This window comes from Rhinolophus sinicus, linkage group LG10 (genome assembly GCF_036562045.2).
Source record: "Rhinolophus sinicus isolate RSC01 linkage group LG10, ASM3656204v1, whole genome shotgun sequence".
In the NCBI taxonomy this organism is placed as follows: Eukaryota; Metazoa; Chordata; class Mammalia; order Chiroptera; family Rhinolophidae; genus Rhinolophus; species Rhinolophus sinicus.
The window spans coordinates 9,043,322-9,066,601 of NC_133759.1; the positions used below are offsets into that span (position 1 = coordinate 9,043,322).

The window sequence follows — 23,280 nt, forward strand, 5'->3', positions numbered from 1 at the left end:
ATGGTCACATAATAAGGGCAGTAACACAGACATTCACTTAACACGTGTCCTGGGCCAGGCATAGTCTTAAGCACGTCAGAATTCCCTGACGTAACCATCACAAGTCTGATACTCAGAGCACTGGGTCCTCGAGGCAGAGGGGAGCTGAGTAGCTGTGAGATTGGATGCAGGCATCCTGGCTGAGGGTCTGTGCTCTCATCCATCCCACTGTGGGTTGGGCTCTCCAGCCTCATGTCCAGCTTTTCCCAGCAGGAGCCTGGGGGGGAGGGGCCAGGGGGCGGGAGAGGCTGGTCCTGTTACAACTGCAGATGCAGGGGTTCCAGCCAGACCCTCTGATTCAGAGGGAGAAAGGTAGGGGCTGAGAACTGGTCCATTTAACCTTCTTATGTACCCTAAGGCTCTTCACCCTGTGCATGCTGGAATCACCTGAGCTTTCAAACCTCTGATGCCCAGGCCTGACCCCAGACCAGTGAAACCCACCAGAGGTGCAGCCTGGGCATCGTAGTTTTTGTTGTTTATTTTTAAATATGTAGTTTTTTGGGGTTTTTTTTGTTTGTTTGTTTTTTGTTTTTTGGTGTGTTTATTTTTGCATCGTAGTTTTTAAAGCCTCCCAACTCCCGTCCCACAGGTGATGCAGTCATGCCAAGGTTAGGAAGCAGGCCGGCTGAGCTGGCATTAGCTACAGTCCTGGGAACGAGCCAGTCAGTCCCATGCAGGCTGGGTAGCTCCCCTGGGCATCAGGTCCACCAGGGACCCTCCCACCTGATGGGCCAGGCACCTCGGTTCCCTCCACATGGCTTCTGTCTCCGTGAGTCCTCATGGCTCAGCAGTCACCCAAGTGTATTGACATGAGGGCGGGTTTCCCAGAGGTGAAAAGAGCAGCTGTGAAGCCTCAGAGGGCCTAGGCTGGGAAGTCATGCTGCATCATTTCACCGCATTCTGTTGGTCACAGAAAGGCACAAGCCAGCCCAGATTCACGGGTCAGGACAATAGATGCCATCTCTCCTGGGGAGGAATTGTTGGTGGCCATCTTTGGATACATTCTGAGTCAAAGCTAGAAACCAGTTGTCACATTCCTATGGGAGAGGGACCCCCGGTTCTTGCCAGGGGTCCTACCAATACAGGTCTTGAGCTCTTTCCGCGTATATACCCCCAGGTGCCAGCTTCTCGCTGGCAGAGTGGCCACAGCCCACCAGGTAACATTGTTGGGCCTTAGTTCTCTTTCCTGTGAAACACAGGGATTGAACCCAAAGGAGTCAGACTTCTTCTGTTAGTGGAGAGTTTTTGTCACATGAAATCTGAGTTGATAGAACCAAAATACACACAAAAATGATGGATGTGGGGCTGGTCTTGGCAGAGCAGAGGTGGGACCCCTAACGGCCCTCCTCAAGCCAAAATTAAATCCATCACCATCCCCCTCAGCTCAGTGCCTCCATTTAACACTCGAGTCTGGGCCACGTTCATTGTACCGGCACTTCTGTTCCTAAGTGACAGAGAACCCAGTTCAAACCCACTGAAGCAGAAGCGGCTCTTCCTGGCTCTGTCTACACAGTGCAGGCGTGGGACTGCACCAGGCTCTCAGAAGTCACCAGCACCAGGTTCTCGCGGCCTTCGATGTACGAGATGGCTACAGGAAAGCTGAACCTCGTGCCTCTTGAACTTCCGAAACCCAGTCTCCATCATAGGAAGCACCTGTCTCCATCACCAGTTCGTGAGGGCAGGACCTGAGTCTCACTCATGCCAGGACTTGCTAGGGACTTGTGGAAATAAAGGAAGACCACTCACATGAGAAAGGCAGAGGCTGTGTATTCACAGCTTGTGATCATTTGCCCTGGTTGAGATTGCGAGCCAGGCAGAGGTGTGAGAAAGCACCTGCGTGAAGAGAAGGGAGGGCTTCAGGAGTGGCCTGATTGGAGGCCGTGGGAGCTGGAGGTGGGCTCTCTATGTGATTGGTTGGGGGAGTGTATCTGGCCTTCTGCAGTTGGTCCTGAGCCGGAGGAAACACAAATTAAAGAAGCTGGCAGTCAGTGGCCACGTCCTGACAGTTGTGGGCCGATTGATGCAGACCTTGTGGTTTGGATCCCTGGGCTGGTTACTGCAGAGGTTGTGGGTCTGAGTTCTGTTGCAATAGATGGTCTGGATGTTGTCTGTTTGTGTATTGAGTCTCTCAGACCTACAGTCGAATTTGGTGGTCCTCAACCAGTGCCGGTAGGATTGCAAGGCGTGTGGAGCCCCTCGCCCACTGCTAAGCCCCACTTGTGCCACTGACAAACCCTCTGATCCATTGTCCGCCTTCAGAAGCTCCAGCTGCCTGCCTTTTGGGGACCAGCACCCTTCTGTCCAAGAGCCCCGTATCAGGGCCACCTCCCGTCCTCCCCACGCTGACCTTTGGCCTCAGCCCTCAGCTCTCTGTGTAATGATTGTGTCGATCCCAAAGGACCCCCTGCCGTGGTCTGTCTGCCCACTGAACAGCAACCGCACAGGCTATGACGAGGAATGTGAGAAGGCTTCGACAACACAGTACTTCTGGTACAGGAAAACCCTCAACATCTCGCCGTCCATCCAGGACAGCGGGGGCGTGCAATGGGAGCCCGCGCTGTGCCTCATCCTGGCCTGGCTCGTGGTGTACCTGTGCATCCTACGGGGCACCGCGTCAACCGGCAAGGTAAGATGGCAAAGCGCTGGCCCAATGAGCGGCCAGTGCTGGGGGCAGGCGGGCAGGTGGGCGGGTGGACAGGTGGGCGGGCAGCAGCCTCCCTCCCTGAGCCGTGCCCAGAGGCTGCCTTCTGCAGTCGAGGGGCAGAAGCTGTGCCAGACGGTGTGCTGGTACAAATCACCTACTAGATGACTATAAAAATAGCCAGAAGGTCTTGACGTTGCAGCCTTAAACCTGGAAACAAGGACTTCTCCACTATCTTAAAAAGACAAGCATCTCTGTCCCCACCATCCCCAAATCCAAACTGCCCACATGGTACCAAGCAACTAGACAGTGAGTTTCCCCTCTTTTAAAAACCTTAAATAATTGGAAATGTCCCCGAGACACCCTAGCCGCCTGCTGCCAAACTTACCCGCACATTGGTCTCACCTGGAGAGCTTTTGCAACTCTACCACCTCAGTGCTACCCCCAAAGGTTCTGGAGAAATGAGTGTGGGCTACAACCTGAGCATTGGGAATTGAAAAGCTCCCCAGGTGCTTCTAACGTGCAGCCCAGTTTGAGAACCTTTGCTCTCAGCTGCTTTCAATGAGCCAACAGAGCTGTCAGGCCTGATTTATAAATCTTTTCTCCGTGGTGCATCCCGATTTGCACTCCTGCTGGGGCTGAGATGTTCCTTAGTGGGAGGTTTTTCTTTGAGTGTTTCCTTCACCTGCCATCTTTCTCAAGCTTCAGCAGGGGCCTCATACTCAGTCACTGCTCACAGCAGACCCACCACAGGTTGCACGTGCCCAGTGTCTCAATCTTGCAACAGCCCATCGTGGTATTTTTCATATCCTACTCACCGGAGGCTTAGAGAGGTACAGTGACCTGCCCAAGGGCACCACCTTGTGAGACAGACCCAGCTTTACCCCAATGCCTCCCCATCATCTTGGTTTGGTGAGCCCCTCCTGTGTGCTCTCTCCACGTCTTTCATGACTTAATTCCAGCTCTTTCCTTCTGAAGGTCCTAAGAGTCCACCCACCCTCCCCCTCTTGACCACCTGAGTTGCCTCCGTCAACCCATGTGTTTCCTGAGGCATCAAGACCAGAACTACCCACAGTATTTTAGGTACCCTGTGACGACCCCAGTTCCGTGCTTGGAAGGACATTTTCTTTTGGTTTCCAAGACCCTGTGATAGTCAGTATCTTAGACCCAACCGCACTCCATCCCATGACTGCGCTAAGGGACCAGTGAATGTTCTCTGGATGAGCTTAGAGCCTACAGAATCTCACTCTGTCCCATCTTGAAGCTTGGCTGATATTTACACTCATAAAAAGTGTTTTTGCAGTTTGTCTTTGCCAAATTTTTATGAATGTGATCCAAGAGATCTGAGGGCAACATCTGCAAACTGGGAGACGTAATGAGGCCATCTCTTTTCCAGATCATTTACAAATGTGTTAAATGAGGTCATGTCATGTCATGCCATGAACACTTATTCTCAGTGTCTATTGCCTCTGCTTAAGCCACACCCTCTCCATGACAGAAGGGCCCCATAGCTCTATTTATGGGGATTCATTTTGTTAATGGTGGTGTGCCATTTCCGGGCCTTCTCTCTAGAATCACCTTTTTTCTTCCAAGTCTTTGCAGATTGGTCAGAAATGGTTTCTCCCAATAGTTTAGGTTGTATCACGTGTCCAGCAATCCTGCCAGCTTTCCCAAGTGAAGAAAAGTGACCCACCCTGGTCAAGACTCCAAAGAGCCTTCTGGGAAGTGTATTCACCTGAGGGGAATGAAGGACATTCTAAGGGCTTGCCCTAAGTGTCCTCTAAGTGTTTGCTGGTTAAGGACATTGGTCACCCTTCCCCTGTTGCCCCTTGATTTCCTTCAGCTCACTGGCCAGATGCCTTCTCTTTCCACTTAATTCATCTCCATCTCGCACCTGATTTATTTTCCTATAATCTCAGGTGGATTTATTACTCCTCTTGAGTTACAATGAACTCAGTTAAGAATCGATGATAAAAGACACACCCCACTACTGCCAGCTGACCCCAGGGTGAGGTGGCACAGAGCGCCACTCTGGAGGCCTTGGAGATTCATGGGAAGATGGTGCCATGCCTCATTAAGAATGTGTGCAATTCAAGCCCATCAAACATGGGTCACCAACTATATTTCTCACAGGAGGACCCAAACTTTAAGGAAATTGCTTTCACAAAAGGAAAAAAACAAGCCAGCTGCAAAATATTTCTTTGCTTTATGTAAATGGCTCTGGTGCACATACGAGTTGGTATACAGAAGAAATTCCAGTCCTGGATGGGCATACTGCACTCTAAGGTCTCCCTGTTCAGGCTTTGTAAAGCTTAGAATTACCCAGAATATGAGAGGCAACGCCAAAGCCACCATGAAAACCAAAGATAAACTGTTGTTGAACTTGAGATGTGTGTCTGCAGGAAAAGATGTGGTTGACAAAAAATTCCATGTGTGTGCAATTTTAAAGCCCAGGAAGTGAGACCTTTCATAAAAATCAGATCACTACATGTCTGTTTTATTTATTACGGGGACATTGTCCCCACAGCAAACATCACGGCTTTTCCTTCATGAGCACTCACGGCCAAGCTTCTCTCAGGCCCCAGTTCTGGAAACTCTGTCCTTCCTTGAAACCCCTGACTTTTTCCCTTTTTTCTTTTTAGAGACAATGTAAACCTTGTAAGCGATTGTGCCTCCTGCTTTGCTTAGGCCACTAGGAAACTCAGAGATAAATTGGGCTCAGAGACGGGGCAGAGCCTCACACACACTTACTCTGTGGGCTGCCTCTTCCTCTGGGCTCATCTCACTGGATTGCCGACATTTTCTTTTTAACCAATTTCTTTTCTAGCGATTTAAACATGTTCATGTGATAGATATATGTCTGTGGGCTGCCAAATCTTTTCTGGAATAAGGTCAGGCTGAAGGGAGGACTCAGGGCAGCGGCCTCTGTACCTGCTTTCCTCTTTACTGAACCAGAGATTTCCTGGTGGTTGCAGACATGGGAACCCGCCTCCCACCACCCCATTTCTCAGCCCAAACTCAGAACCTACCCCTGACCAAGAATCCCGATGCCTTTCCAGCTATCAGTCGCCTGAACACCCGGGACAGTGTGGTGTTTCCTGAGGATGGTGGGTCCGTCCTGGGCAAAAGCGGTCCTCTGGTCACATTTCCAGCAGGTTGACTCTGCCCTCTGGTGCCCACAGGTGGTGTATTTCACTGCGTCGCTACCCTACTGTGTGCTCATCATTTACCTGGTCAGGGGCCTCACACTCCACGGAGCCACCAATGGCCTGGTGTACATGTTCACTCCTAAGGTACGGGCTCGAGGGAAGGAAGCCCTGAGGGCACCCCCATTCATCCTGCCATCTTCCAGGATGGGTGGAGAGAGCGGAAGATGGAAAGTGGGTGAAAGCTGTCATGTACCCATGGGGCTGGTGTGAGCCCTCCAGGCTGTGGGAGGGGGAGTGGGCGCTGGGTCAACTCCTCACCAGGCAGTCCCCAAGCCCTGTGAATTCTGGGGTGTTGCATCTTGTCCACTCCTCCTCGTCGTCCTCACTGCCCCTTCACCCCCCAGTGTAACCCCAACCCCTCCTGCCAGCCTGTGAACTGCATTATCTACCATGAGATCATTCCGACCATCTCACACACCTGCTCACCACTTCCATGCACCCCTTTTTCTACAGGGGCAAATCCACACTCTGCAGGGTTTTCCTTGATCCCTCCCCACCGCACCCCCTGCCTAGGCGCTCCACAGCCAGTACTCATCAATGTGTGTGTTTGGGGGGGCACTACGGTCTTGGGGGCAGGACAAGTTCCTCATTTAGCAAATCTGGCTCCTGGAAACAAAATGACTGTGGCAGCATGCCCGCCCCCCAGAAAATGCCCCCCACTACGTTCCAAATGGCCCCTAATGTCGGTGCTGGGATTCACCCCAGACCGAGACCTCCACCACCAGGCTATACCACCCCCGGCTCTGAGGCCCAGACCATGCGGTGCCTGGAGCATGCATCAGGGGCTCGATTCAGTCTTACGTGGTTGTACCCCGCACTTTCCCATTGCTCACCTCCTATGGGTAAGGAGCTAGGGAGCATATGACAGGAGGAATGTCTTCCACCTGCTGAGGAATGGACAGGATACCAGAAGGGGCTGGAGAGCGGGCTCCAGCCCCAGGCCTGCCCCTGGCTGTCCCTGTGCCAGAGGCAAGTTCCTCCCGCTCCCTGCGCCTCCGTCCCTCCCTCTGCTGGTCTGAGAGTTTGGGGTCCCCCCGGGGTTCATCAGCCCTGTCACTGCTGGCTCTCCAGCTGGAGCAGCTGGCGAACCCCAAGGCCTGGATCAACGCAGCCACCCAGATCTTCTTCTCGCTCGGCCTGGGCTTCGGCAGCCTCATCGCCTTCGCCAGCTACAACGAGCCCTCCAGCAACTGCCAGAAGCACGCCATCATCGTGTCCCTCATCAACAGCTGCACCTCCATCTTCGCCAGCATCGTGACCTTCTCCATCTACGGTTTCAAGGCCACCTTCAACTACGAAAGCTGCTTGAACAAGTAAGCCTGGGCTGCCCAGTGAGCCCCAGGCCTGGCGGGGAGAGGGAGGTGAGCCTCCAAAGCTCCGAGCTGAAGGGGCTCCTGGGAAGAGGTGGACCCCGAGAAGTCCAGGGCCGTGGGGCACAGGGCACCGGCTTTGCAGGCCTCAGTGCCGGGTTCAAATCCGGGCTCCCCTTCACCGCCACCAGTAGCTGGCGGGCCTGTGGCAAGTCAGTGTTTGCTGGAAGGGATGAGGGCAGTTTTGTGCATTTGAAGCACTTTACCACAACAGGACACTCAACAAACAAACCTTAGTTTCTTCTGCCCCATCACCCCACCTCAAACGCAACCAAGAACTCGCTCACTGAGCCATGGAGATTACAGAATCTACTTTCTGTTGTCCCTCTACCCAAAATACAAGAAACAGTATCCAGAAGGTACGCTGTCCAGTACAGCAGTCACTAGAGCCACAAGGGGTTGTTTACAAATTTAAATGACAGTTTATTTAAATTGATCTACATTTTACTTAAATCAGTTTATATTATATTTAAATTAATTTAGATTTGGGGTTGAATTTATTTTATTTTCATGTGAGTTAATTTAACTCGGTTCCTTAGCTGCTGCCACATGTGACTCGTGGATACCATGTTGGACAGCAGATGTAGGATGTTTCCATCACACGAGTTTTATCGGACAACGCTGGTCCCGAGATTAAAACAGCCTGGGGGGGTGGGGATAGGTGGGAGTGGGGTTCCTCTTGTCATCTCTGTTCCTATTCGAGGCTTCTTCAAAGCCTCAAAATACCCTGCCTTATCAAAGGTCACCAGTCAACAGATTCCCTTTGTTGAGGATCTTGCCTAATCAGAAAAGAAGAGGCAGGGGTGGGACAGCCCGGCACCAACCTTCCAGGAGGGTTTGGCGACTGTGGTCCTTCTGATCAGTGAAGGTCAATCTGGTGCTCTCCTCTGCAGGGTGATTCTGCTGCTGACCAATTCTTTTGACCTTGAAGATGGCTTTTTGACAGCCAGCAACCTGGAGCAGGTGAAGGGCTACCTAGCCTCTGCCTACCCCAGCCGATACAGCGAGGTGCTCCCACAGATTAAAAACTGCAGCTTGGAGTCCGAGTTGGACACGGTAAGGTGCTGGCAAGCTCCCGGAAGACGGAGTTCTCTTTCCCACTCCTCTTAGAGGAGAAGGGAGACTTCCCACCATTGTCCCGGGGTGCAGAGATTATAATCCTAGTTATTAGCAAGTTCCTTTGGGTTCTCCGTGTCCTTTCTTCCTTTTCCTTTTCTCTTTTGAAATTTTAAAAAGACAGGAAAGTACAAAGAATAATATAAAACAAGCACCCATCTATCTACCATCCTGAATGTCAACATTTGTCATTTGCAAACATTTGTAAACAATTATAAACATTTTGTCATTTGGGGTTCAGGGGGTTTTTTTATGTGAAACAAAAGAACATTTCAGGGACAAAGTTAAAATCCCCTTTTTTACTGGCCCCAAACTTTCCTTGCTCACCAGAGGCAAGAACCTTCATTTGACATATTTATTACCCATATGTATTCTTAAATAATATTTTGTTTTGCTGGTGGTTTTTATATGAAAATAAGTGGTTCTGGGAGATAGCTTTCAACTCTCTCTATTTTTTAAAAAGATTTTATTGGGGAAGGGGAACAGGACTTTATTGGGGAACAGTATGTACTTCCAGGACTTTTTTCTAAGTCAAGTTGTCCTTTCAATCTTAGTCGTGGAGGGTGCCGTTCAGCTTCAAGTTGTTGTCCTTTCAGTCTTAGTTGTGGAGGGCGCAGCTCAGCTCCAGGTCCAGTTGCCGTTTTCTAGTTGCAGGGGGTGCAGCCCACCATCCCTTGCAGGAGTCGAACCGGCAACCTTGTGGTTGAGAGGATGTGCTCCAACCAACTGAGCCATCTGGGAGCTCAGTGACAGCTCAGCTCAAGGTGCCGTGTTCAATCTTAGTTGCAGGGGGCAGAGCCCACCATCCCATGCGGGACTCGAGGACTTGAACTGGCAACCTTGTGTTGAGAGCCCACTGGCCCATGTGGGAATCGAACCGGCAGCCTTCGGAGTTAGGAGCATGGAACTCTGACCGCCTGAGCCACAGGGCCAGCCCCTCTATTTTTATTTTTATTTATTTTTTTTGAGATCTGTCCATAATGCTACATGTGGAATCCTGCTCATTTCTTTTAAGTGCTGAATTTTATTCCACAATTTACCACAATTTATTTATCCATTCCCTCACCCTCACTAATAGACATTTGGCTTTAAAATTTTTTTTGCTACTAAATCACCCTTATTTATATTTTACTGAATTATCTTTACTATGCAGGGATCTTTATTTTTTCACATTAATTTTAGGGTGACTGACGAGTTCCACTGAGGGAAAATATCCCTTTAGGAATTTTTATTAGAATTGCATTGATTTTTATAATGTAGATCGAGGAGAATTAATATTTTTTGATTTAGGACTTTTTGTGACTTTTGATTCAGGAATGTGCTTTAATTTCATCATTCACTGAGGTCTTCTTTTATATTCTTCAACTAATTTTCCTTATGAAAATCTTGGTACATTTTCATTAGCTTTTCATCTAGGTACCTTACTGTTTTGTTGCTATTGTGAATTGTCTTTATTTCCTGCTTCTTTTTTTTCCTGCTTTTTTTTTTTTTCAAAAGAGCTAAAGGTTTTTGTATGTTGATCTTGGCAAGCTTGATGAATTATCTTATTCTTGTATGTCTATATATTTGCTTCAGTTTTCTATGTAAATTCTTATATCACCTGCAGGTATAATTTTGCATTTTTCTTTTCAATCCTTATATCTCATTCCCTTTTTCCTCTTATAGCATTTGCTAGGGCTTTCAGTGCATTAGAAGTAGCAATGAGCGTGAGAGTGGGCATATTTGTCTAATTCTTATATTTAATACGTCTAGAGACTACTTCTAGAGAGTGTCTCTAGAGAATATTTTACAAGGATAGGGAGTAGTGAAGGCTCATAGTTCTGGTTACGAGCAAGCTACCCTGGAGTTTTGGGGCACGTTGTTTCATGGGTGGTCATTCTAGATAATTTCGAGGATGAGGCCACACTTGTTCCTCCTGGCTCCCTGCTTCCACCCACCTGTGCATGACCCATCCTCCCTGGGGCAGACATCAGGGCCCCATCCCCAACCCCAGCCTTTAGGGCTTAGATCCCATTCAGATGACCCATGAGGCTGTTGGGCTTCAGCTCCTGTTCACTGCTCTCATTTCAAATTTCCTCTTTGTTGGCACTTGGGAGTCTTGCTTGCTTTTTTGAGCTTGGCTCAGTGTCCAAGCATTATGTGGTTATTGATTTATTTAGACTGTTTTTTCCTAGTGTGTTTTCCCCCACTCATTCCATGCTGTTCTCTACTGTTTGGAATTTGTATACTCTATTTCTCTTCTTGAAATTTCCCATGTATATTTAACTTAACAAAATCTAAAGTTAAACAGTATCTTGATTTCCTTCCCAACCTGTACGAGGACTTCAGAACAATTTCAACTCATCCCTCCTGTTCTAAATACCATTTTGTCCAGTTCTATCTTTTTTAAACCCATAAGTTGGATGCTATTGTTATTTTACACATAGTGTGTTTACCTTCACATTTGCCATTTTATTTATTCACCATTCTTTCTTGCATCCCAGCTGTCCTGTGTTTTTTGTTTGTTTTTGTTTTCTTCTCTCTTAAAATGCATTCCTTTACAGCAGGTTTCTTGATGATAAATGTTCTCAGGTTTTATTTGTATGTAAATGTCTATGTTTGGCCCCCAATTTTTAAAGACCGTTTTCCCCTAAGTAGAAAAGTTCAAATTAACACTTATTTTCTCCCAATATTTTGAAGATATTTGCTTTGTGATTCTGGCTTCCATTCTTGATGTTGAAATATTCTTTTATCCTTTGTAAACACCCAGTTCCGCAGTTTCTTTCTATCTAATTTCTTTCACCATCTTCCCTTTGTCTTGGCCTTTGCAATCTAAGCATGGACGTGGTGTTTGATTTATTTATTTATTTACACTTTCCTTCATCTTTGGATGTATTTTTATTTACCCCATCTAGGCTTGAGTGAGGTTGGGCTTCCTGGATCTGTGGATTCATGTATTTTATCAGTTTTGGAAGAGTCATTTGTGTGATCTCTTAATTGTTGCCTCTCCTCTCTTTTCTCGGTTTAGAATTTCATTTAGACCTATCAGAGACCTTCTCATCAACCCCACATGTCTATTAATTTTTCTTTTATTTTTTTCTCACCTTCTTCTTCTTTTTTGCTTCATTATGGATTTAGTCCTGGGATATATCTTCCAGTTCACTAATTCTCTCTACAGTTACAAGTGGTATTTAAGTGTCAATTGAGCCTTTTAATTCAATAATTTTTTAGACACTATTTTTTTTTCAGATGTGCTTTTTCACTCTAATAGTTTGTTATATGTTTATTCCTGTAATTTTATCTCGTTTCTTTAAATACATCCTAAGTAGCTCTTCCGGTGGTGTCCAGGGGCAAGAGAGAGAGCAGTGTGTCCTCGAAGAGTGTTTTATTTCTGACACTGTTGAGAATTGTTGGCTCATGATAATAATAAAAAGCAGTTCTACTTCAGTAGGTTTTGCTATTGTTTTTCAATTCTCTGCATGCAATTGCCCCCTTATCATCTGCACCCTGGGCTGACAACCCCACTGTGCCACCCATGTGCCACTAGTCTTAATCTGAGAATCCAACGTCAGCCACTCTTGGGGAAGGGTTTTCTAAATCTCATTTCTTATTTCTGCCAACTCTTCTCTCACCGTGGATTGTCTTTTTGCAGGTTTATAAATCTGTTTGCAAGTTCACTGCCCAATCATCTCTGGGTGGTCCTGTGTGTCCTAATTGGGCGAGCCTTCCCCCAGAGAGGGCGTGTTTCTGATCTGCTGCTGGAAGCCAGGGGACACCCCAACCAGGACCCCTTTCAACCCCCTCAGGGGGTTTATCTTGAAGCAGGAGTTCCAGGATCAGTTTCCACAGTTTAGTATCCCTACAAGGATGTTACCACCACAGGGACCTGGCCACTGGGCACCCTGCCCCTGCTGGCTGCCTGCTGGCCAGGCCATTCTGCTCCTGCGGCTCTGGCCCCACCATCCCACCTCAGCTCCAAGCCACTGAGGCCACAGACACCTAGTCAGTCATGATATTAGAAGCAGAAATTATCCAAACATCGTCTCACTGTATTTTATCCAGAATTTATATGAGTTGGAGCAGCAGAGGGGAACTCAGTTCCCAAGTTGACTGAAATGTCTCCTCACACTTTGCAAACATGGCCTCCTGACAGCTCACACTTCTGTCCAGCCCAGTGGATCCTGAGGGGCTGGTTTGCAGCAGGGAGAGCCAACCTCTGATTGTGGCTTCTCGTGGCCAGTTCTGAGGTCCCCCACATTGCTTAGTGGGTGTGTTTAAGGAGTCTTAAGTGTTTGCGGTGTGTGACTGGTGTCTTTTCGCTGTGGGCAGGCTGTCCAGGGCACTGGCCTGGCTTTCATCGTCTACACCGAGGCCATTAAGAACATGGAGGTGTCCCAGCTGTGGTCAGTGCTGTACTTCTTCATGCTCCTGATGCTGGGCATTGGGAGCATGCTGGGCAACACGGCCGCCATCCTCACCCCTCTGACCGACAGCAAACTCATTTCCAGCCACCTGCCCAAGGAGGCCATCTCAGGTGAGTGGGCCAGCCGAGAGAAGGTGGGGTGCGGGGAGGGCGGGATGTGGGGGGACAGGCAGTTGGATGAGTTGCTTTAGGGGCCATGTGCTTGTTTAGGTGGCCATGGGGGTGCTGGCAACCTCGCAGTGGTCCTGCCCTCACGCCTCCTCACCTCGGGCGATCTGGGGCCGGGCGCATGTGATTCACCCCACACATCTGGTTCTCCACACTCTGGGGAAGTGAAGAGGCCACCCCCACCTTGGGGAGAGGTCAAACTCCCAACCTGGCACCCAGAGCTCTCCAGGCTAGGAGAGAAGCTGCTTTTGTCTTTGTTTTAATTGAGGTATAACAATTATAGTGTGTACATTTCTTAAGCACAAACTCAATGATTTTACTTATGTATCCATCCAAGTAAGCAGCGCTAATGTCAAGGCACAGAGCATCTCCCACACCCCAGGAAGCCCCCTCCCAGTCAACACGCCCACACCCCCAGAAGTCACCTCTCTTCTGACTGCTATCGGTATAGGTTTCTTTTCCCTGTTCTTAAACTTCATATAAATGAAATCACACCATGTGTATGCTTGTGTCTGCTGTCTCCACTGCAACTCTCTGTCAGATCCACCCACGTTGTTGCAACTAGCAATTGTCTGTTCCTTCCCTGTCCGTAATAATCCATCGTAAAAGCATACAGCACCATTTATCTACCCACTCTGCTGTTGGGAGCCATTTGGGTTGTTAGGGAAAGAACCTTCTTTTCCAATCATACCTCTCCCTGTGTCTCTCCACCACCCATCTGCTCCACTCCAACCCTGTGGCCCCCACCCCTGCCTTTGACGACCCCATCCCACCACCCCCAGGATGTCCCTCCTCCGAGCCCCAATCAAACCCAGCCCCCAGCCCATCTCCTTGAAGTCCCGCCCGCACAGCGGGAGCCGCCCACCCTGTCAGCGCCCTCTAGCGCTGAGCAGCCCTCCTTGCACCTGGAACCGCATCACGTGTGCCTTTAACTCAGGGCCACACTAACCCATTCTCCTTGTGCGGCCCCCTCAAGGTGGGGCTGGTGGCATATGGCGTGGCAGTAGAAAGGGCAGGTGGAAGCTGTAGAGTCAGATCCTCATGGGGTGCCCAAGGGAGGCAGCCAAAGGAGACGGGGATAAGAACCCGGGTTCTGGAGGCAGAAGGGCTTGTGTCTGAATGCTGACTCCATGCTGGGGGACATTGGGAAAGTGAGTCAACATCTCTGAGCCTTGGCTTCCCCCTGTGTGAAAGGAGGCGCCTGGTACCTGCCTCAGAGGCTTAGGGATCCAAAGCATGACCAGTGCCTGGGGCCTGGTGGGAGCTGGGCAAACTTTCCTTTCATCCCTTTCCCACCCCATCCCCTCTAGGAAGTCCTCAAAGGGCTGCTCCACGGCTCAAAGTTCCTGCCCCGATTCATCTCCCATGAGCTCAGGAGCTGAGTTGTTGGGAGAAACAGCACTGGGGAGATCCTCCAGACAGCGACACCCACAACTTTCTCTTTTCCAATGAGCTGATGTGCTCTGCAGGACAGTTCCATGAATTAACCCCAGGGACTCCTACTGCCACTCCTTGGGACACCTTTGCCCCCCTCCCGAAACACACACACAGGTGGCATACACATTGAGAGAGGCCAAACCCTGACAACTCTTCCAAGTCACATGGAAGAACCCATCGGCCAGAGTCCCCTTGGGGTCCTTGGCCCTGCCCCCAGTGTGGGTCTCAGGTAGGTGAGCAGGTGGCCTTGTGCTTCCAGGTCTGGTGTGTCTCGTCAACCTTGCCGTCGGCATGGTGTTCACCATGGAGGCCGGCAGCTACTGGTTCGACATATTCAACGACTATGCTGCCACACTGTCCCTGCTGCTCATCGTCCTGGTGGAGACGGTGGCCGTGTGCTATGTGTACGGGCTGAGGAGGTGAGGGGGCCCTGGCCGCCAGCTGCACGGCGGTTGGGTGGGTGGGTGGGGGCGCCCACACCCACACCCACAGGAAACAACCCCTCCTCAGCGTGCATCACGCTTTTTTCTTTAAGCTTGGCAGTGTTTTTCAGGGTTTTTAATGGGCCCCCAGATTGCACCTAATTCTCCGCCTCACTTCCTGCCTTAGTTTGCCTATGTCCTGTACTTTTGCTATTTATTAAGGGGTATTTGACCCTGCTGGACCCCAGTGGCTACTGGGGCAGGGAGTCCGGCCTCCAGGCACTCGATGCTCTGATCATCGGCCGACACCAGTATTTTCCAAGCACGCTGACCAAAGTCCAATAGATAACTCACACCTTAGAAAAATGTGGCCAATTCAGGACACCAGGTTCTCAGCCCTGGTGCCCGGCGCCGCCCTGGAGAGTTTCAATCTGCCAGGTGGTGGACGCAGGGCTGAGAACCACGGGTCCACAGCAGCTTTCAGACCTGAGTGTGCAGCAGGACCCCCTGGGGGCCAGCTCACACGACCCTGGGCCTCACCCCCAGGGCACTGCTGAAATAGGTCCAGGTGGGGCCCAAGAACTCCCCTCCAGGTGAGTCTCAAGCCCACAGTCCGAGAGCTACTCCAGGGTGGTCCCAGAGCAGCAGCATCGGGGAGCTGGTTAGAAATGCAGGGTCTCAGGCTCCCAGGCCCCTGAATCAGATCCTGCGTTTTACCATGTCCAGGGGTCCAAGTCACATTACACTTGGGAAGCACTGCTCAGATGTGAACCCCACTAGGACTGTGCCAGTTGTCCCTTCCCACCCCCACCCCACACACAGTATTTTCTGATCCTCCAAACTGGTTTGGAGGCAGGTTGGGGGACCAGCTGGGACACGCTAGGAGCCAGGCCCCTTGTGCCGAGTTTCCCACAGTGTCCCTAGAAGCCATGCTAAGGGATTTCCATGACCAAATAATTTCAGGATATAAGTTAAACAAAGCCAAATCTCTCTCCTGTAAGACTTCCGAAAGCCTTGAGGACAATTGTGAGTCTCAGACAGGGGTTTGTAATTTGCAGCATTTTCAAAACTTTTGTGGTCAAGGAATAGCTTTTTATGCTCTCCCTCTCCTCCCCCACAGCTACTCAGAGTGGGGACATTAGCATTAGAGTGACCAACTCTCCCCGTTTGCCTGGGACCTGGCAATTTCCTGGGACATCACAGTGCTGGGTAAACTGGGACAAACTGGTCACCTAAGAGATGCCAGTCTAGAGTGAAAAAGAGATCGGTCACCTGCGAGGGTGGGTGTTTCAGGGTAAAGAAAGATGGCTGCAGAGGGGAACAGAACCTAGGGCCCACTGGAGAGGGGCACACGTCCATCGAAAGGGGCTGGTGGTAAGTGGTGGTGATGGAGGGAGAAACTGAAGGTGCCCTGGGGGTTTTGTAAGCAGCCAGATCTGGGAATGACCAGAAGGAAGTCTTTCTGCTTGCTCAGGGGACAGCGCCATCTGGTGGCCAACCAGGGACAATGTCATGCCACCTTTTTTCCTGCAGTCAGCTCTTCCCACCTTTCTCCGTCCAGGAAAGTGGAGGGAGGGCCGGGGAGGTAAAGGGACAAGAGAATAGCACACTTTCTGCCTTGTGTGGTCTTGCAAATTCCAGGTGTTCACATTACGCACATGAGTCTTCTAGGCCTAGAGCCCAGGGTCCCACTAGGTCAGCGACAGCATGGGGTCAGGTGGGAACTCAGCAGAGGCCGCAGGTTCAAGCGAGGAAGGCTATGGTTGCAGTGGGTCACAGTCTCACCCTCCCCACCCCCACACCTCCTCCATGGCTGCCTCTCCTGACGTTTTCAGTGCCCTGGACTGGAGGTGGGGCACCAACCCAGGTCCTGGGCCTGGCTGGGCCACAACCTGCTGCCTCCAGCCAGTTACGTCTCAACCCCAAGCCTTGGCCCCTTCCTCTGTGAAAATGGGGAGATGGCTGGGTCAGCATTTCCCAAAGTGCTGAAGATACTCTCCATATTTATTTGTGTGTATATTTTAAATATATATGATTAGCTCTGAAGCTCACGATAAAATGGACACGGCCGTGCTACTGGTAAACTTAGGCCTGAGCCCTTCTCCCCTCCCCACCCCAATACCCCTCTTCCCAGAAGGTCAGAGAGGGCTCAGTGGTTGTGTTCAAACCTCAGTGGTGCCAGAACTGAGTCCTCCTAAGCAAACGGGTGTGTAAGCTGGACCGCCCCCGTGCCCTGATAGCATGGATAATTCGGCCTTTCTCGCCCCATTTTCCAAGCAGATTTGAAAGTGACCTTCAGGCCATGACCGGCCGCTCGCTGAACTGGTACTGGAAGGCCATGTGGGCCGGCGTGAGCCCCCTGCTCATCGTCAGCCTCTTGATCTTCTACCTGAGTGACTACATCCTCTCCGGGACCCTGCAGTACCAAGCCTGGGACGCCTCCCAGGTACCTGCGGTCTCGGGGCCCCCAGGCTCACTCGGGAGCACAGCCCTTTCATTTTCTGAAACTAAGGAGCTATTTACATGGCGTGAAGTGGGGTAAGGTTATTTGTCACAACATGGAAACATGACCCAGGTATTTAAAAACCCTCAGCCCAAGAGCTGGGCTTTGAGCTTTTCAGCATGTGCTGCAGTAAATAGAAAGTAAGATTCCCCCCAGAACTTCCCTGTAGACCTGCTCCTGGGAGCAGCCCCCCAAAGGCACTGGTTCCTGCCCCCCAGCCCGCATGTCTCCTCAGCCAGCAGGCCCTCTGACCTCTGTGCACATGACCCTACCCCTGGCCCCTGACCCCAGGTGGAGAAGGCTCCTGGGCCTGTGGGGACCTATGGGCGTGGCTGAGACAGAATGGGCTCACTCAGGGCACCGGGCAGCAGCTGTCCCCCAACCAGAAGAGTAGGGTCAGTACTTTAACAGCCAGGACAGCCGCGTCAGTGCACTTGGCCTGAGGGTCAGCCCTGGCTGTCCTCACACACACACACTTGCATAGGAAACACTTGGCCAATTTGGATTTCTTTTCCTGTGAGTAGAAGACACTGTCCTTTAGCATACATGTGTGGTGTGTGCAGAGGGTGTGCGAAGGGCCCAGCAAGCCAGCTTACCCCACTTCACGCAAGCACGTGACTGGTAGAGGCTGGAAGGTACTCTCTCCATCTGGTTCCATCAGTGGTGCCCAGAGAGCTTCTCCCACTGTGGTGGAGGCTGAGGGTGCCTTCCCCATCCCTAGCAGACTGAGTCTTGTATGATGCAATAACAATTAATTACTTGAAAAATGAAACGTGAAAAAGATATATGAAATACAAGTGCCAACTATTAGATTCAATAGCCACAAGAGTACGCTATCAAATTGCTAAAACAGTTTCTACATGTTTCCTCCCAATTTCTGTACTTGTCAGTGCAAAACAAAAAGACTAGCAGACGAGTAACCAAAAGTCCATGGTCTGGCCCCTGCACACTTTTAGCGGCTCTTTGGTTTATAAGTCAGACTCAGTTGACAGCAAACACCTGCTCCCCTGGACGGAGCTGTCCCATAGTTCCCAAGTGGAAAGATGGCATTTATTGACTTTTTGGCCTCATTTCTCATCAGTGTTAATGCATTTGCATTTAGGGAAACACCCATCATCCCGCCAACCAAATCCAGAGGCCCCTCAAGACTTCTCTCGAGACTACAGCTGGCTGTTAATATGGTAGCTAACAGCCACACGCAGCTATTGAGATTCATTAAGATGAAATACAATTTTAAATTCAGTTCTCAGTCTCACTGGCCACATTTCAAGTGCTCAATAGCCACGTGTGTCTGTCTGGTGGCTGCCATATTGGACAACACTGAGAGGGAACATTTCTATCATTGCAGAAAGTTCTGCTGGACAAGGCTAGGCTAAGGGCAGCTACATTTAGGGCCCTACATGGTGCCTCAAACGTGAGGTCCCTGGTTACCCTCCTGGTTCCTCTTTGCAGGGAGCTACAAACAGTGGCTCTGCCCACACAGGTGGGAGTTTACGGAGGAGAAAGGAGACCAGGGGAGTTAGTCTGCCCAGCATACTTGCTAGTGAGCCACAGAGCCAAGCTGGAGGGCCTGGGGCCTGGAGAGCCGGTGCTCTCGGAAGGTTCCACCTGGGGACATTCTTCCTGCTGACGTCCAGCTTTTCCTTTCAGGGCAAGCTTGTGACCAAGGATTATCCCACACACGCACTGGCCGTCATTGGGCTGCTCGTGGCTGCCTCCACCATGTGCATTCCCCTGGTGGCCCTGGGGACCTTCGTCATGAGCCACCTCAAGAAGGGAGACACAGCCCCAGTGGCCTGAGAACTGGGCATCCCCGAGGCCACCATCAGCTGCTCACTGCTTCCCAGCTACTACTTACAGGTGGGATCTCCTCAGCTGCTTTTGAAAGTATTTACTCCAGAAGTACTCAGACCATCCTCTTCGTGAGTCTATAAAGAAGAATTAGGAAGGTGTGGAGGAAGAAGAGCCCCCTCAGGAGAACCCACACCCCTCTCATGAAGTGGCCCGTTTCCCCTCCCCACCCCCCAAGGTCACATGGGCTCACGTACCGGCTCCTTGTCAGCAAAGAAGCAGGTTTTTCACGGCCAGTCTTGAAGATAATTGCTTTCTTGATTCTAGGAGAGTCCTAGACAGGGCACACCGTGAGCGGAAATTTCACTATCATTTATATGGGGGAAAAAATGTAAGCATTTTTTTCCTAAAGAGATTTCAAAATATTAGAGGGCAATCATTTTTAAATCAGTTTGAAAAGGACTTTTTTAAGTGCCTGAGATGATAAATCTGAATGTCACTGGTGCGGAATTAGTTCTCTTTTCTCCGTCCTAGTGAATATCCAATTGCTGTGTTGTGCTCTTCTAACAGCACTGACTGGCCCTAGAGAAAGAAGGCCTTTGTTTGGGACCCACACAGAGACTCACACTTTTCTCTAATCTGAGTCACTCACAGCAGATCCAAGGCCAGTCGTGGTCTCTATAAAAAAGGGCCCCTACTACAGTTTGCAACCCTTTCAAACCACCTTTGGCGTGGTTCCGTGAGGAGTCAGTGCAGACAATCCCCTGCCCCTCGTATCTTAATGTATTGGAAATGGTGAGGATGAAAGGGCATCCAAGTTTCCCACAGACTTCACGTTATATTTGGGCATGACGGCCAACTCTTTATAGGAAAGACTAAGAACACGACTTACAATCAATTTTAAATTATTTATCTGTACATAAGTTTTCTAAAATGTATATAACTCAAATAGAGCATCTTGTAACAGAAGACACACCGTATTTATGATACAGTTTTCATCCACCATGTGAATGTCTCCTGTCTTTTTTTTTTTACTGCAGTAAGTAGGTCAAGGGTATCCCTGAAGTGTCCCTGCTCTAACATCCTGTGCTTCAGACACCGCGGAATTCAGGAACGTTCCTTTGGGTAGATTTGTACAGACATCTTTGAAGACACTTTAAACACTCGGCTGGAGATAATCTTTTAATTTTAACTTCTTTTCATGCCACCAACTTTCCTACTGCTATCTTATCAATACTTGCACTTCACCTATGGCCAGTTGTAAAAAGGTCATTTGCCTTTAAAATGGATGAACTAGCATTTATTTACCCCAAATAGTTACTCCTCTGATTTCTCATCAGAGGTTTCCTTGGGTGCGAAAAGCCTCAGATATCAAGGCTTGAAGAGCAGGCACACTCAGTGGCAAGTGCGTGGTACAGGGTCTGTTCCTGAATCCTTAGAGGTCAGCACCGCCCCCAGCTCCCAGTCATGTTCGCTGTCTTACCACATGGGCCACCACCTGTCCGGGGGTCAATCATCACCAGGGTGTTTCGGCCCCAAATGCCAGGTGTCCCCAGCAGCGTCGAGACAGATGTCCTAGCTCATTACTTCAGTCAGTTACTGTATGTCAGTGGTCTCCACCTCGCAGCCTATTCGAACCACCTGGAAGAATATAAAACCCAGGCCACACCCCAGAACCAGCCAGATCTGAAAACCAGAGCCCCATTTACGGAAGAAGGAAAATGTGTCAAACATTTAGGAATACTTACACCAAAATGACCTTTTAAAAGTTTGAAAGCATTTTTGAGCATTTCCAACTGTACGGAAAAGTCACTTCCACAGAATAATTTTTGCTCACAAAAGTCAGATAAATGAAATCCCACTATTTGTAGAATAATGTGCTCCAGATGAAGCTGTCTCAAGTTTCCGTTCAGTTTTATTCTGGTTTCTGTGAATTTCACGAAGAGCAGAATGTTCTCAATAATTCTCTTGAGCAAGTGATAAGTCCTGTCTCAAAAAAATCCTTTGTTGACTATTTTCTAGGTACTTCACAAAAGAGGTCATCTTGACATTTGTCCATCCCCTCTCCCGTAAGCTGGAGAGAAAAAGGGACTTTCCATCCATGTACACTTAACAGTAACCATGGTGATAAGGCCAGAAAGCTTTCTATTTATACTGGACACATAAGGACCCTTCACTTAGCGCTAAGAAATCAGGTGGGGAAATATTTGGTTTTTAAGCAACTGTAATCATCAATAAAACCCTAAACAAGTATATCTATAAGTTTTGTGGAGTTTTATTTTTGGTATTTACTGGCTACTGTTTTAAAACCTGTCTCTTAACACACGATTTCCCTTTCTAATGCAAACACACAAGCTAATTTTGAAAAATGGAAAGCAAATGAGAGAACAATCCAGTCTTTTTTTCTATCACCCTTTCCATTTTTTACCTCCTTATGTAACCAGTGAAACCAGTGTACCCAATGCAGGGTACAAGGACCAGCACATGAGAAGGTTAGAAAAATTAGGAAAAGAATATAATTTTCTGGATTTAAAACAGAGTATGAGCTCTTCTGAATTACTGCAGACTCTTTCCAACCCTTTTGCGAGGTGTCCTGGGTGGTCTGCCCATCTCAGGGTCTCTTTGGCCAAGGCCATGAGAAAACACAACAGATTAGAACTGTGCTGGAGGGGGAGAGAGTGTGTGCAAACCACTGTATTAGATTTTTGTATGAATTATTTTCCATGGAAAAATAAATTCATGGCTGTTCCTCTTCATAGATAGAAAAGCTGGTTTAGAGAATTAACTATCTCACCTATTATTTTCTACCTGACATCAGTCAGGGGAAGGAAAAAAAAAAAAGATTTAAACATTCCTTTGCAAGGCAAAAAGTGCATCTACAAATATGAAACTCTGAACCAGAATTTTGTGACCAGGTCCTTACACGTGAGTCTCTTTCCTTTCTATTGCCCACCTGCACATTTTATTGAGATCACTAACTGGCATATTACAAACCAGTCCTGGGGTAAGCACTGGGGACACTGCTGAACAGCAAGACATGAACCCTGGCCTTTATGGCACTTACATGCTGGATGGGAAGAGAGATGACAGATAATAAATGAGGTGATTCCAGACTGTGATTGTGTCTGGGCCAAGTGATGGCGCGAGAAGGGCAGTACTTCAAACGGGTGGTCGAGGAGGAGCTTTGGGAACTGAATTTTGAAGGAGAAGAATGAACTAGCTATTGGAACTGCTGGAAGCCCATCCAGGCAGAGACAACAGCAAGTGCAAAGGCCCTGAGGTGAGAAAGAGCAGCAAGGAGGCCTGTGGCTGGAATGCCGAGAGGTTGGAGGTGAGCTTGGAGGAGTGGGCAGGGGCCAGGTCACATAGGGCTTTGTAGGCCATGGCAAAGAGCTGGGATTTTATCCAAGGAGCGACAGAACCCCACTGAAGGGTAACGTGAGGCCCTGTGTAATCTGAGTTACACTTGGATGATCGGTGGGTTGGAGAGGAGCGAGCTAGGGAAGCTGAAAAATCACTCCAGGAGCCCCTTCAGTAAGTCCATCGAGAGACGATGGCGGCATGGACTTGGAAATGGCTATGGAGAGAAACGGCAGGTCTAAGTGATATTTGTGGGTGCGGGGGAGTAGCCTAGACTTGCTTATGGATTGGATGCACAGCTGAGGGAAGGACTGGGGTCACACGCTTGACTTACTTGGTGGATTCTGGTGGCATTTTCTGAGATGGGGAAAACCGGGAATGGAATTAGCCTGCAGCATAAAACCAAGAGCTCAGCCTGACAATGTTACGTTTGGGATGTCTGTGAGTCAGGTGGGAATATCCGGCAGCAGTTGAACATTAAGAGCCAGGAGCTTTGGGAAAGGTCTGGTCTAGAGATATGCATTTGGGAATCACCAGCATAGAGATGCTATGGAAAGCTGCAGGTCTAAACGGCATCACCTGGCGTGAGCTTGGGCCTGGAGAAGAGGACTCAGGCCCAGAGCCTACAAAACAAATCTGACATGTATTCAGACATGGCCAGGGACCCTTTTCTCTCCTTCTCATTGAGAGGTAGGGCCTGCACCCCCTCCTCCCGAATCTGGGTGGGCTTCTGACTGCTTCAATGAGTAGGATATGGCGGAAGGGACACTATCTGACACCTGAGACTAGATGATAAAAGGCCACGCAAGCTTCCACCTGGTT

At 49.4% G+C, this 23,280-nt stretch overlaps 1 protein-coding gene across 2 annotated transcripts in view; it reads left to right on the plus strand.

Annotated features, from left to right (window-relative positions):
* The window catches only part of SLC6A20 (solute carrier family 6 member 20), a 36,551-nt gene extending 15,198 nt beyond the window's left edge, over nt 1-21,353 (plus strand). The window contains exons 4-12 of one of the 2 annotated variants that reach the window (XR_012489589.1): nt 2,438-2,665; nt 5,863-5,973; nt 6,961-7,202; nt 8,153-8,315; nt 12,684-12,888; nt 14,642-14,801; nt 17,085-17,250; nt 18,958-19,167; nt 20,139-20,275. Coding sequence is in view for 1 of the 2 variants with exons in the window: in XM_019724056.2 (XP_019579615.2) it covers nt 2,438-2,665; nt 5,863-5,973; nt 6,961-7,202; nt 8,153-8,315; nt 12,684-12,888; nt 14,642-14,801; nt 17,085-17,250; nt 18,958-19,107 (1,425 nt within the window). In the remaining variant the exon portion in view is untranslated. Of the gene's footprint in view, nt 1-2,437; nt 2,666-5,862; nt 5,974-6,960; nt 7,203-8,152; nt 8,316-12,683; nt 12,889-14,641; nt 14,802-17,084; nt 17,251-18,957 lie in introns of both variants that reach the window. The other variant, XM_019724056.2, reaches the window with a different exon arrangement.
* Nucleotides 21,354-23,280: the final 1,927 nt, after the last annotated feature.